The following is a 15915-nucleotide window of genomic DNA, read 5'->3' as shown; positions in this document are numbered from 1 at the left end:
CTACATTTTGAAATATCTGGAAATTTTTGAAGCTATTTCATTTATCAAAATATGTGCAATTAATTGAGATTCCATATGACTTAATGAAATATCTGGAAAATTTTGAAGTGCTTATTGCATTTATCAAAACATATGCCATTAGTTGAGATTTCATATGACTTAGGGAACAAGATTAAAGAAATGCATTTCTGCATTTTTATGAAATTCATTTAATGAAATTCTTCATATGATCTTCTATGTAAACAGTGTGGATAAAAACCTTTCAATGTATTCTCATAGTGTCTGGCATATAGAAGACACTAAATAAATACAAAGATATCCTGGCCTATCAGTGTTTCCTAAATAGTATCTTTATAAAGTAATTTTATTAGAAATTCTGATTCAGGTTTTCTAAAGGAAAGTAAATATTAACAAGCGCTAGGTTATCTCTTCTGAAGCAGGCCCATGTCTATTTGAGACAATATTTATCTAATGTCTTCTTTCATTTTTTCAGTTTTTTCTTTCTTTTTTATTTTGGACAGCAGGGGTCCATCAGGTCATTGTTTTCCTGCTGAGCAAACCAACAAAGACTAGAAAAGGCTTCAGCTTACTGCAGATGTTGATTAGAAATGCAGTTAGACTTTTTGCCTATCCAGGGGCATAACCAATTACTGAGATTCAAGATGAGTGATGCAGACAGCATAAGAGAAATGACATGATCGCACCCAGGGAGGTGGGGAGGTTTAAAGGAGAGAACGGCTAGGCTTTCCCTGAACGATGTCTCCCATGGTTGCTCAGCTGTGCTGTTTCTTTGACTGTGTTTCATTTTGCTTTGCTTTCCTTTCATGTCAAGTCCAAAAGAGTAGCAAATACTCAACATTCGCCCAACCTCCTCATTTCCCCCATGCTCAATCTTGCAAGTTGTCTGCAAGTAGCTCTTCAAACACTTCATATTAGAGTTAATACAAAGGTAGCGGGCTACTATGGGGGAAGAAAATACAAAATCATTTCAATATAATAAATTCCGGCAAATCATTAAGGAGGATTTGTGGGGTATCTTTGTAAAACAGCCTTATGAATTCCCAAGTGTTCAATTTTGAATAAAAATGGAATGATCAGAAGGATAGAGTAACCTCTTTTTTCTGTCTTATGTATACAACCTGCCATGATTATTATCAACTACTGTGCTTTGCAGGACAGTAATTTCTTGAAAGTTATTTAAAATGCATTACTTCTTAGTGAATATGAGTTGTATATTAAGATAGTTTCTCTAATGAATGGGGTTCTACATCTGCTCTGCTTTTCAGGAGATAAATCACTCTCTGTTTAAAGCTGCTACATTAGGGCTTGCTTATGAAAGTATTTATGTAAATTAATTATGATGATTTTTAATCAATAAAATATAATTTTCCTACCAAGGAAATTTTTCTGGATTATTTGCATTTAGCAAAAGTGGAACTGTTGAAACAAAATATTTATTAGAAAGGCTTCAAAATTTTCTAAACATCACAAATATAATTATTACAATTACTATTGAAAGTTGTTAAAATAATGAGATCAGTGTTAACCAGTGTTGTTTCCTATGTGGATATTTGGTTTTCTCCAAAAAATCTTAATCGATGTAGATAATTTATCCCATGGATAAAATTCTTAAAAGTGAAAATTAAGATATTATTCAATTCAGAAAAAAATTAGTAAATCTAATGGCTGAAAAAATTTAAATTTAGCCAAAATTATTTAAAAACTAACTGATTTATAAGCTCTTCAGTGAGTGATGTGAAATAGGAAAATTAATATTTTGTATAAGGAAGAAAATACATTTTAATTTTCTGTATGTATGTATATATATAATACATTTTATATAAATATGCACGTGTATGTTATTATAATGCACATATATATGTATAGTGCATCTACAGAATTTTACATAGAGAAGAAAAAATATCAAACATCTTATAAAAAGTACAAAAAGTAACCTCTGGAAAGATCATGTGTGATAAGGGTAATTGCTTTTAGGTTTGTAACATAATTCTGATACTGGAGTGAATAAATTTAGTTTTATGGAAAATTTGCCTAAAGGATTGTTGTGTTCATGAGATGGTAAGAAATATCTTTGTAGTTGAGCAATGCATCATAAGCATCCCTTAACTTCTGTAGTAAAGCTTTGGGAAAAAAAGGAGCTTGTCTGAAACATCACTGTATTATCTCCCCTTTTCCAGAGAGTTCAATAGCCAAGAAAGTAGTTAGATTACAGAGGAAAACACCACCTTCCCTTCTCCCAAGATCTACTGTAAACTGCTTTTCCCTCAATTGCTGTATTTATCCAAACCACATGGAATAGATTTGGCTTCTTTGGGTTATTTGCAGAAATGATTACTTTTAATACAAAAAGTTAAATCAATATGGTCACAGTCTTATAAATTTTATTGATTTTATAAAATTTTTAGTCAACAAGACTTAAAGATAAAAATGATGATATTAATTTTATTTTCTATTAGATTTTGCTGTGGTATATTCAGTATGATTATATTCAGGTAGAATAAATTCATTATTAAAATGAAAATCACATTGTAGATATACAACACTGTTACAAGAAAAAATAACTTTCAACAGCCATAAAAGCTAACACTACATTATATTTAATAAAGATAGCTAATATAATTCTTAATTATGTTTCTGGTCTGCTTTCTCTCAATATACTATAAGTTTCATTGAGTGCAGGATTTTTGTCTGTGACATATCCCCAGGGCCTAGAACTGTGCCTAGCACATAGCAGACGCTCAATAAATATTTATGAATAACTGAATTTCTCAATCAATTTTATTTAGCAATAGCATATAGTGTTACAGTGTATCAACATATAAATAACAACATACACAAAGGACAGACAACTGGAAGAACAATAACACCATATCAATTTCAATCAAAATGAATTATATCCAGTGCTCACTCTCAGCCTTGTATATCTAGATATAGGTATCACATATATTAAAATGTCTAGCCAATTCCATCTGTGTTGGGAGTTTTCAGCTGAATCTGGGGATAATTACATGCAGATGCCAATATCTTGTTTATCTACAAGGGACTTCTTTCATAATGAATGAAGTGGAGGGATATCATAGGTCCTGGACTACCATTTTGAACAAAAGCAAATTGAAGGAACACTTTCAGAAAAAGGATTCTAGTATGTCTTTTTGAATTACTGAACGATTATGCAGTTGCAAATATCAGAGGTATTATTTATATAAAGATTACATTTTCATACAAAAAGACAGATACTATTATTATACTATTTTGATAGCAAAAATATTGATGGCTTTACTGTCAAACAACATATAACTTTACAGAATATCCTTTATATATATATATATTTATATATATATAAAACAGTTGGATTTTTTCAGTCATTTTTAGTCTTTTTTTTTTTTTGATAGCATGCTTCCTAAAAACTAGCCATGCTTGCAAAATTAATTCAGTATTTTGGTTTTAAGAATTATTTGTCCAGTCCCTTTAGTAACAGGGATGGAAAGGAGATTCTCTATATCATACCTATAATGCACATTAAAACACTTTATTTCACACAGAACAGGCAAAATTCCAAGAGATCTTTAAAGAAAACAACTGTACATATTCAGAAAACAAGCACACAAATTCCGAGATATTTACTTATAGAAAATCTACCCTTGGAAATGGAGTGATATAATTCCATCATTTACGTACAGTGACCTCATTTCAAGATAGGGGAATTGATATGTCAGAATCGCTAAGTGATTCTTTGTCAACATCTATTTCTTGAGAAAGATGAAGATTAATTCTTCTTTTGTTCTAGTATCTCAGAAAAGTCACAGAACTTAAAATTTTTTTTTTCTGGTAGTCCAGAGTTGGTCATCCAAGAAGAATCCCACTTGAAAAATAAGCTTAAATTTACTACACTGGAGAACAAGACTTGAGCCTTAGTTAGGAATGGTCGAACAGCGCGGAACTCTTTTCTTTCTTGATCAATTTCTTAAAATAGGATTCTTCATCAGAGGCTGAAAAGAGGAGGACTGTACTGAAGTATGACTTTCCATTACTGTGTCTTTTTTAGGAAAAGAAACATATATATATATGTGTGTGTGTATATATATATATATATATATATACACACACACATATATATATATATATTGCTTTTCAAGTCCCATGCAAATATTACACAATTAAGTTACAAGGTTTACACAAAAACTGCTGTTGGTTGGTTTGCATTCTAAAATCATAAACTTCTGCTGAAGGCTTGTCAGATTACATTAAATTGCTGACTGGTGATGCAACACAGTTAAAACTAAGTGCAACATATGAAGGCTTCTCTCTGGCATTTTCATGCTTTAACCTTAATATCACTTTTGGGAACAACTCAACATTACTAAAAACCTGAAACTAAAATGACGAAAGCTAAAAACTAAATTACATAAAATACTTCCATTGTATTTAGAGTAAGGTTTCCATAAATATTTAAAATATGTTTTGCCTAAAGAGACGTGAGCTGAGTATATATAACTTTAAATGAGATAGAAAAGGTCACCGAATGTTGATCTCTTTTGACTAGCATTGACTTTAAAGGGCATGTTTGACTTTAGAAGAGAAAAATATATAAGATATTCTATTATTTAAAAGGTAATTTCATGAGAATCTCTTTGAAAAAGCAGCCTTAAAATTTAGAGGATTTTTTATTTTTTGATGTGGCCAAATGAAGCAATCGTATTCTTCTTAATTTTTAGAAGTTCAATAAACTATAATGTGTACTTCTCACTGGTCAATGAGAAAAATAATCGGTGGAAGAAAACCATTTTCTCATTCAAAATAAAAATAAAACAAAATTAATTCCTAAATCATTTAGTTATATAAATCATGCTCATTAAAATCTTCACAGTCACATCTTCACTATTGTAAACAGACAATACAAATCATTATCCGATGATTGAACTACCTGAAAATTATAATTTTAAACACTATTAATTATTATTACATTGACTTTTTAAAAACATAGTAACAATAATAGTATGTTTACTACTGGATATATTTATGTGATTTTGGTTGACCTCTGGCATGTTCACTGTTTTGTGCTTTAGGGTCTTAGCATTTCATACATTTCCAACTAGAGTTTGACAGTCTCAATTTTTAACATCTGAGCATTTTTCCAAGAACAACAATGTGACAAAAGATAATACAAATAAAAGTACTATATGTACTCGAAGCTTAGGATGAACCTATTCAAAGCCTCAATAGGATTTTGTGGATCAGAACACCCGTGTCACCATTGCTAACAGTCAGCTTTGCCCTCCCTGCTCACCGTCGCTGGGGAGTTAAAATTGCCTGTGGACAAAACGGAACACCATAAAGCATAGACCAACACTTACCATAATTGTGGTTACAACCACTGTTCTGTTCTCAATAGCAGCTGTGTCATTGCCAAGAGTTGGTACATCTTGAATCAAGACTAACTTATCCATATCATTCCAGTAACCAACCTGCCAAATGGAGAGAAAACATATTTTAGAAGCATTAGTTCTTCTTAGAAAAATGAAGGGTATGAATAGGTAAGCAAACAAAACAAATGCAAGCAAACAAAACAAAAGCCAACGGAAAAAAAAAGTGGTTGGAAGTGTTCTTACTTGCTCATGAGTCAGTTTTCCTGGTATTAAGGATCCTGTCTTGTTACATGTTTGGCAAATTTACTGTTTACAATAGTGGAGTGACCAAGAGATTGGGAATGGTGATTCCAAAAGGAATATGAGCATGGTGCATTATTTTATGCAGATCCCCTCCTTTAGTGAGATAGACTGGTGCCCCTTAAATTAATTTGTGTGGCTTTATCAATAAAGTTACAGGTTGTATAGTAAAGGGAATAGCCAGATTTATAAGAACATGTACAGAATATTTTCAAGCAAAAGAAACTTGTATATTTTTAAAGCAAAACAGGAATGGTTTTGGGTTTGATATAACCTAGCCACTAGGTAACAATCTTACCATTTTTTGAAATGCTAACTACATCAGAGATGAATATTAGTGGTCAATGTTTTCGCTTTCAAATATTACATTTAAATTTGTATTTTTTTCATTTAAAATTTTTTTCTTTATTTAGAAGTCAAACACTTTCTCCTAAAAATGAATTAAGTGATTACTTAAGGACTCTGAAAAGTAGTAAGCTACAATGGGATCTTAATGGAAATTTAGGATTCTTTGTTTTTTGCAGACCATTAAGCAATAATAATGGCTATTACATATTGAGTGCTTGCTCTGAGGCAGACAATGTACTCAATGCTTTTTAAAAGTATACATCTTAAAGTTAAAACACATACCCAGTATGGAGTAGGGGCAGTTATTATCCACATTTTAGAGATGAGGATTCATTTTAGAAGGCTAAATAAATTACACAAAGTTACACTTTAGTAGGGCCTGAATTCAAAACTCAGGTCTATATGACACCAAGTCTACATGCTTTGCTATTATGCTATGCGACCTTCTAAAATGGGTGTTCATTTAATGCTTGACAAACTTCTTTCTTGAATTTCTTGATTCAGTTGATAAAACTCATGTCTCCAATAAAATGTATGCATTTGCTCAATGGTCTGTATTCACTATTTGTTCTAATATGTTTTGGAAGTCTCACTTGCCTAATCCAAGTTTCTCAACTGCCATGTTAGTATTTATGAGCATATTAAAATAGAGTAAGCATTAACATGTCAGAAAGAGGCACTAGATTATTCACAAGTGTTGCACATATAATTCAATAACAAAACAGATGGAGAAAAAGACTTTTTATTAATACGGCTTGCTACACTTCTTGGTTTGATCCAAAATTATAAGTTCAGCAAGTTTTTTCAATAGTCCATGTGAATCAATCTCTGATTGACATTTATTAATAATTATGTGAAATTTTTAATTTAAAACAAGTATATATTTGAGACCCACCCTCTCCTCAATTCTTATGTGTACTTAAGTCAGTTGATTCTTGTTAACTCTGCTTTCCACATGACAGTTATATGACATGAAAAGGGGTTTTACGGTTTAGCACTCCATTAAAATGCACCCACCCTGAAGATCTCATCAGCCAATTTTCAGGAAAGACAATTTTTCTTTATTAATGAGTCCCACAACAGAAAGAATCACAGATCTGGGATACATTTTTGGAGAGTACCTAGATATTGGCAAGACCTTGACATTTTGCATTTAAAAACTAAACCATGGGTTTGCAGTTATTCCCCTTTTAAAGATAAATGATTCAGAAGTGCTGGCAAATTAAAATAATAAACAAACTTTATTTTTTTTTGCCTTATACCTATATGCAATTCTGGTTAAAAAAAAAAGAGAAAGTCATATTTTGTGATATGGGACCAATTAATGGTAGATTTCATGTGGACCATGGGCTTATTTAGAAGTAAGTCCACATGAGGGGTCAGTTCCTAAAGAAAGGAATCCTAAAGTTTGGACCCAGACCTCACAGAAGATGGAATTTCTCTCTCTAGTCTTCACAGCATTTTGCATTTTATTAAGAACTTTTCCCATGACTGATTTCATTTAATTAGACAGGGAAATGGATATTTTTCCTATAGACAAAAAGTGAGTGAAAAGTGGTTTTGTAATGCTAGAGCAAAAATATGGAAGCATTTAAATCACTAAATTGATAAAGGATGTCAGAAAAATATTCACCTTCTTTGGACTCCTAAAGGTGATTTGTATGCAAATGTAACTATACTAAGATATGTGAGAAAATGTGTCTGTTTTTAGGATGATCTTGGCCTAGAACATAGAGAACAGATAGGGACTGAGCAGCTGTGAGGAGCTCCTGTTCTACTCAAAGTTGGTTCCTTGGAGAGCTGCTTTGATCAGACCTGCCCTGAAAAATCTGACCTAATTCCCACACCAGCCCTAAACCCTTATAGGCAATGGGACTGATGACGTTTCAAGATCTTGAAACCTGAGTCAAGATCTTGAATGATGCTCTAGAGCTGCAGGAATTTTGGTTTGAGCTGCAGGAATTTTGGTTTCTACTGCAGCTCCACCTCTTTCTAGCTGAGCATCTCTGAGCAGGTTACTTAGTTTCTTTGAACCTTACTTTTCGATAAAAGGAGAAAAAAATATATCTTATTTTTAGGTTATCATGAGGATTGAATATAAAAATGCACATCAATTTTCCATTACAGTGTGTGGCATATAATGTGCTCTCAATACATGAAATTTTTACAATTAAAGATTTCTGAAACCATGCAGCTCTGGAGCATTCCCTCTGGAGCCCTGGATGGGGGTCACTGGAGTGATAAGAAGATTCTGCTGTACTTAGCAGCTGGGACTTCAGAAAGAGCTTTGTGGCTTCTGCTTAATGAGACTCTCTATCAGTTTTCCTGTTGCAGAAGTCAGACAAACTGATGGGTTGACTCTCTGATCTGTTTTCAAAGATAGCTCCCTTGCTGGCAAGTGTTCAATTTACAAGAATGATGGCTCACTTCTCAGACATATTGCCTAGTTTCACCAGCATAGTGTCTCTCATGGTAGCTCATTTTTAAGTTTAATATTCCTGACACAATGCCCGAGTTGATCGTTGCCATGGAAAAAAGAAGATAGATGAGTCTACACCATTTTATACTTCATATTTCTTTTAAGAGCCTTAGATGAGTGTCAGCTGGGTGTGAAGATGTACTGTTCATCACTCTCCCAACTTACTCCTTAAGTTTCTCTTTGAAAAGTCTTAATTTTTGTTACCATCATGGTTCAATAGGCTATGAAAAGATTCAGTACTATGAATAGCCCACTTCATATTACTGCTAATTAGCACCAGCTTTCTTTTGCCACTATTCTTTCTCTTATAGAGAATGATTTGACGTTCTGCACTTATAGTTTTGTAAAATAAGTAATTGTCATTTGCATTTTATTTGATTTATTTTTATTTTATTTTATTTTATTTTATTTTTTTCTTTTTTTCTTTTTTCTTTTTTATTGATCATTCTTGGGTGTTTCTCGCAGAGGGGGATTTGGCAGGGTTACAGGACAATAGTGGAGGGAAGGTCAGCAGATAAGCAAGTGAACAAAGTTCTCTGGTTTTCCTAGGCAGAGGACCCTGCGGCCTTCCGCAGTGTTTGTGTCCCTGGGTACTTGAGATTAGGGAGTGGTGATGGCTCTTAACGAGCATGCTGCCTTCAAGCATCTGTTTAACAAAGCACATCTTGCACCGCCCTTAATCCATTCAACCCTGAGTGGATACAGCACATGTTTCAGAGAGCACAGGGTTGGGGGTAGGGTCACAGATCAACAGGATCCCAAGGCAGAAGAATTTTTTCTTAGTACAGAACAAAATGAAAAGTCTCCCATGTCTACCTCTTTCTACACAGACACGGCAACCATCCGATTTCTCAATCTTTTCCCCACCTTTCCCCCCTTTCCATTCCACAAAACCGCCATTGTCATCATGGCCCGTTCTCAATGAGCTGTTGGGTACACCTCCAAGACGGGGTGGTGGCCGGGCAGAGGGGCTCCTCACTTCCCAGTAGGGGCGTCCGGGCAGAGGCGCCCCTCACCTCCCGGATGGGGCGGCTGGCCAGGCGGGGGGCCGAACCCCCACCTCCCTCCCGGACAGGGCGGCAGGCTGGGCGGTGGGCTGACCCCCCCACCTCCCTCCCGGACGGGGCGGCTGGCCAGGCGGGGGGCTGACCCCCCACCTCCCTCCCGGACAGGGCGGCAGGCTGGGCGGTGGGCTGACCCCCCTACCTCCCTCCCGGACGGGGCGGCTGGCCGGGCTGAGGGGCTCCTCACTTCCCAGTAGGGGCGGCCGGGCAGAGGCGCCCCTCACCTCCCGGACGGGGCGGCTGGCCGGGCGGGGGGCTGACCCCCCCACCTCCCTCCCGGACGGAGCGGCTGGCCGGGCAGAGGGGCTCCTCACTTCCCAGTAGGGGCGGCCGGGCAGAGGCGCCCCTCACCTCCCGGACGGGGCGGCTGGCCGGGCGGGGGGCTGACCCCCCCACCTCCCTCCCGGACGGGGCGGCTGGCCGGGCGGGGGGCTGACCCCCCCACCTCCCTCCCGGACGGAGCGGCTGGCCGGGCAGAGGGGCTCCTCACTTCCCAGTAGGGGCGGCCGGGCAGAGGCGCCCCTCACCTCCCGGACGGGGCGGCTGGCCAGGCGGGGGGCTAACCCCCCCACCTCCCTCCCGGACGGGGCGGCTGGCCGGGCGGGGGGCTGACCCCCCCACCTCCCTCCTGGACGGGGCGGCTGGCCGGGCGGGGGGCTGACCCCCCCACCTCCCTCCCGGACGGGGCGGCTGGCCGGGCGGGGGGCTGGTCCCCCCACCTCCCTCCCGGACGGAGCGGCTGGCTGGGCAGAGGGGCTCCTCACTTCCCAGTAGGGGCGGCCGGGCAGAGGCGCCCCTCACCTCTCGGACCGGGTGGCCGGCCAGGCGGGGGGCCGAACCCCCACCTCCCTCCCGGACAGGGCGGCAGGCTGGGCGGTGGGCTAACCCCCCCACCTCCCTCCCGGACGGGGCGGCTGGCCGGGCGGGGGGCTGACCCCCCCCACCTCCCTTCCGGACGGGGCGGCTGGCCGGGCGGGGGGCTGGCCCCCCCACCTCCCTCCCTGACGGGGCGGCTGGCCGGGCGGGGGGCTGACCCCCCCTGTCATTTGCATTTTAAAATATTCTGTTTAAATGGCAAATTTTGCAAGGTCTGGTGTGTGGCAAGGAGGTGAGCCAGTCTTACCTTTGTCCATCTGTTAGCATTTAGCATTGCCCACCTGTTAACATTTTTAGGGGCCTGTGGAATATCCTATCTGCTCCCCAGCTAGCAGAGGATCTCTAATGAAAACTTGCCTCTTTTTTGTTGCTGGCTGTGTGCTGGTAGAGTGGGCTGTTCTTAACATCTCCTTCCCTTGCTTCAGTCAATCTCCTTAGAAGAGCCTGCCGTGAGGTGCAGCTGGGCCCCCCGGCTGCCATCCATCTCCTGCCACTCCTGATCTGGATCAGGTAGGCTCCAGCTTACCACGTATTAGCTGGCAGCCTGCACGAGGGCTATGCCATTAAGAAGATGGAAATCTAGAGATGGTTTTCATGGCAGCTCCAAACTTCTCACAGACACAGAAGCACACCCACATTGTAGACTGAAGCAAAACGCAACTTGGAAAGCCTTTGCCATTTTCCATATATCACCTTAACTTTAATGGTCCTGCCTCCAAGCCTTTCTTCGGTTGTTGCCCCTTCCATTTCATCCTATCCAAACTCTAACATCCTGGCAATTTTAAATCCCACCTCCTCCATGCAGCCTTCCTTTCTTTGTTTTCCTCCAGCAGGAAATCATCTCTTCCTATGTAGATCAGTAAGGGAGAAAATACTAAGAGTAAAATATGTTTTCTCACTTACAGGCTTTGGATAAGATAACTTATTGGGCCATAATTTTCTCATTTGAAAAAAAGAGAAATACTACTACTCAAATTATAGGTTTGTCATGAGGATGGAATCATGCAAAGCACCAAGTCCAGTGCTTAGGACACAGCAGGCATTTCATAAATTGCAGTTATCATTACATAAAAGCATGAAAATATATTTTGGAAATTTTTTTTTAAACAGCCAAATACAGCTTTTAGATAAGGTTAACTTGAATATCTGTTTCCCTGAACATCCTAGTTCCTAGATAAAAGGAATGTTAAAAATTACATGAGTTAGCTACAAAACACTTTTAACCAATTACTGTGGTGGGGCTGTATGGTTGCACTGTATAGAGTACTTGAATGCTGGGAAGACCGCTCCTATACCTATTCACATCTTACCACTAGAGAATTATCTTCCCAAATCCAGGAACCTAGCACCAGCACCTTCCTGAACAACTTAGATGTTTCTCTCCCTCTCAGCCTAATAATAATCTTACCATCCATCTTCTTTCTCTTTTGGTCATTGAAATTTATCTAGTTGATTACTTCAAGAACACCCAGCCTATTCTAAATATGTTCACCCATTAGAAGTAGTTTGTTAGTACTTGCTCTAATAATTTCATAAATGACTACCTTGAGGTGCTTATGTCTTTTTACTGCTTTGTGTTCTGTTCTGCAGAGCCAATTTTGTTTTGTGGGATTCTTTTTGCTAACCCCACCCAAAATATTGCATCCATTTTGGATAAGAGATATAAACAGTGTATAAATTAGTTTGTTTCAGCTTGGGCACACTACTAAATATCAATTACATGACACACATTTATCACAGCATTGATTATAAAGAAAGTACTAAAGTATTTGTAAGTACTCACAAAAAAAAGGAAATGTTCAGCCATCTTTCTTCTGTACACCTTTAAAATGTTACATACAAACTAAGAAACAGAGAATTCTGTTTTTCAGTTTGATCGTGGCTCACCTTTCTAGGTCCTGTGCTTTTCAGCTCAAACACATCCATTGTGTAATTGACTCTACGTCCATAGTGGTCAAACTGAACATTCCCTGTCAGCCCTTGAATTCGAACCTAAGTGAAAAAGAAAACCACACATGTTCACTTGCAATTTCACTTATAGGAATTTTAACTTCATCTGCTGGGCTTATAACTACTTAAAAAAGTAGAACTATGAACTACAACCAACTAACTGAGATGCCATTAGGTATTTGAGCTATTGGGATAGAATCTGAAATAGGAATATCAAAGGGATGTATAAGCAATTTTGCTATACCCCAGGAAGAGGAATATGTTTTATTTGTTTTTACTGTTATAAAGTTTCCATTTTTAGTCGAAGAATCCTCCCTCAATTATAAAGTATTTTTATAGGAATGACAATTTTTTATGGTTACTTTTCAGTTTTATCTATATATCCACAAAATGGATTAAATAACCCTGATACTTATGCCAGATCATATTCTCACCTTGCTAATATTAAAATTAAGATATAAGAAGCAAAAACATATAAGGACATTTTTGAAAATATTGAAATATATTTTATTCCAAATTTCCTTTTAATTTGCTTTTACCTATGTTTTGAACCTGTGACATTTCAGAACATTTAAAATGTAACATTAAATATGTATATATTACCTTAATTATTTGAACAAACAGTGTTAGTATAATTATAAAAGACTAAAATAAACTACTTAATCCAAAGTTACAAAGCAAGCTAAAGATCTCCAGAGGTAGTCATTATTTCTGGTTCTGGTATGTTCCAGGACCCAAGTGGGCTTATACTTCCTGAACCCCTTGTGGTTAGCTAGGCCCATGAGACTCTTTCTGACATATGAGTTGTAAATAGGTAGGACAGGTGATATTATCAAGCCACAGAATTTAATTGCCAATTTGAAACCTGCCCCCAACTATCCATTTCCCTTTGCAGAATTCAAGATGGTAACTGCTCTGCAAGCCTACGTCCTCGAGTGATTACAATTAGCCAAGTGCCCCTGCTAATCTAACGTGTGTCTGAATAAGCAAAGCTCCTTTGTTGTTTTGAGTCACTGTGATTTGGGTTTTTTATTACTGCAACATAACCTAGCTTATCCTGATTATGCATCCACATAAAATGTAAACAGCAAGATTCTACCTTGTATTTTATGTAGAAATGTCCCAAAAATGATGGCTTGATATATTTAAGTAGCAATTGTAATATGTATTTGTGCTTGGATAAGTTAGTCTGTTTTTTGAACATTCAATTAAAACAAGACCATGAAATGAATTGAACTTAAATAAAATTGTGAGTTACCTGTTTGAGTGTCCTCTCCATGTCAATTCCCTGGCCCCATGGAGCAGCAGGATTTGCCAGACAATCCCCAGCATTTCCTCTCCTTGAGATATCAATTTTCTGCTTCCTAAGACTTCGGAAAGTTTCAGCCATCACAAGGACTCCATCATAAGTCAGAGCAGAGGTGTACTAACCAAATGAAAATGAACATAACGGTAAATGTTAAAATCTTATCGAGTGCCAGAAATGGTCTGGGGTCTTCGTAAGTTTATGACATAAAGCACCATTCTGTCTGAAGGATGGTTAAATTACTGATAATTAATTGACTCTGGCTTCAGAAATTTCTATTCTTGCTTTAATATAAAGCCTGTATACCAAATCTTATCATCCTGACTTAAAAAGGAGAAAAACCATTCTGAAAAACAGAAATTCCAATAAAACAGTTTTCCATCAATTTGGAGAAGAAAGACCCCTAGGCAAGGCCTTTCTGTTGTGTCCCAGTACAAATAGCTAACGTATCAAAGGCTAATGCAGCTTTGTAATCTGCCTTGTAGTCGGTTTCTGTGGTTGAACCCCAGGAGGGCTGGGCCTCTTAATCTTTTCCTGCTCCAAAAGGCCTAGCAAGGTTCCCTGAGATTTAATATAAGTTCATGGACTTGAAGTATCTATCTTTGTTCAGTCTCCCAGAAGAATGAGTGGAATTGTTTATTGTTATTCAGAAATATGATGCCAGAAATAATATCTACTTATCCAACAAATGTGTATGCATCAGTGACTATGCTAAACAGGAATGGATATTGCCACACCACACCCAATGCAGGTGCACAGGAAGGCAAAGGCATTTCGTTAACCTAGGATCAAAGTTTTCAATATAACCTAGGATCCAAGTGGAGATGTGAAGGGTAGACCATCTTCTTCTCTTTGAGAAAAGAGTGAGCTCCCCCCACCTCTGAGAAAAGATCATTAAGGTTAGGGGAAAAAGTGAGGAAAGATTAGATAAAAATGTAGTTTTCTAAATATAAAAATAAATCAACATGGGATCGCTTGTGGTAGAGACTTATTAGAAAATTCCTGAACACATGGAAATGGGGCACAATTTTCTTGAAGCATGACAGATCTACTTATTCAACAAATGGGTATGTACTAGTCACTGTGCTAAATAGTATCAACTACTAACTACTAATCATGGCAAAAACTACATTGTCTCCTTTAGAAATTCCATATGGTCAGTTCCTTATAATTAACACCTTCCATGCCTGTATGAGCAGTAGATTTGTGCTGTAGAAAGTGGAGAATGATCTCCTTGATTTTGTGCTTTCAAATGAAGAAAAATCATTTGAAATTCCAATTGTAGAAAGTAAACTTAGGGCCGGGCATGGTGGCTCACACCTGTAATCCTAGCAGTTTGGGAAGTTGAGGTGGGTGGATCACTTGAGTCTAGGAGTTCAAGAGCAGCCTGGGCAACATGGCCACACCCCATCCCTACAAAAACTGCAAAACATTAGCCAGGCGTGGTTGTGTGCACCTGTAGTCCTAGCTACTTGGAAGGCTGAGGTGGGAGGAGGATCGCTTGAGCCCGGGAGGTCAAGGGTACAGTGAGCAATGATTGTGCCACTGCACTCCAGCCCAGGTGACAGAGAAAGACCCTGTCTCAGAAAGAAAAAAAAAAAAAAGAAAAGAAAGTAAACTTAGGCAATACGGCCATGAGACATAGCAACCACCATTACAGGGAAGAGAAAAACTAAAACATGGATAAAATAAGGAGCATTAATTCTAACAAAGAACTGTTCAATAGTATAGGATATAACTCTTGTATTAGAAGGATTTAAAAGAACCATGTAAATTAAGAGCTTTCCTATATATTCCCCCAGGACATGATAAAACAAGCTTCTGGATAAATGTGCCCTTCACAATTGATTGGGATGGGGTAGCTGAGAAAAATTAAGGTGTTTAAGCAAGGTACTACACCAAAAATGAATGTGCTCCTTCTCTGCCTGACCCAACACATCTTTGAGTAGAGAAAGTCATCAAATCATCTTTTTTTGGTAAGGCAAGAAAATAAAAATGAGAAATAAAATGAATCTTGCTTAAGTCACAAAGGGCAAGAGAAAAATGCAATGCTAGTTCTTGAGGACCAAAGGAGGAAAAAAAGAAAAATATTGACACTTTTTCAACAGGAAGAAAGAAGCTGAGAAGAGATGGCACCAAAAAGCAAATGCACTTGCTGTGTTTTAAAAAGTCCATTTATTTTTATGAAATATGTGAACCAGAAAA

At 38.0% G+C, this 15915-nt stretch overlaps 1 protein-coding gene across 9 annotated transcripts in view; it reads right to left on the bottom strand.

The window, feature by feature from the left end:
• GRIA4 (glutamate ionotropic receptor AMPA type subunit 4) overlaps positions 1–15915 on the bottom strand; it is a 377201-nt gene that overhangs the window by 66152 nt on the left and 295134 nt on the right. For 8 of the 9 annotated variants that reach the window (XM_055356277.2, XM_055356275.2, XM_055356276.2 and 5 more), the window contains 3 exons: positions 13663–13830; positions 12342–12446; positions 5376–5486 (listed from right to left, as the gene is read on the bottom strand). In XM_055356277.2, the coding sequence (XP_055212252.1) occupies positions 5376–5486; positions 12342–12446; positions 13663–13830 (384 nt within the window). Of the gene's footprint in view, positions 1–2781; positions 4011–5375; positions 5487–12341; positions 12447–13662; positions 13831–15915 lie in introns of those variants that run through there. The other variant, XM_055356281.2, reaches the window with a different exon arrangement.

Source organism: Gorilla gorilla, chromosome 9 (genome assembly GCF_029281585.2).
Source record: "Gorilla gorilla gorilla isolate KB3781 chromosome 9, NHGRI_mGorGor1-v2.1_pri, whole genome shotgun sequence".
Lineage (NCBI taxonomy): Eukaryota > Metazoa > Chordata > Mammalia > Primates > Hominidae > Gorilla > Gorilla gorilla.
Note: the sequence above shows the minus strand (reverse complement) of the source record. Positions and strands in the feature narration are given on the sequence as shown.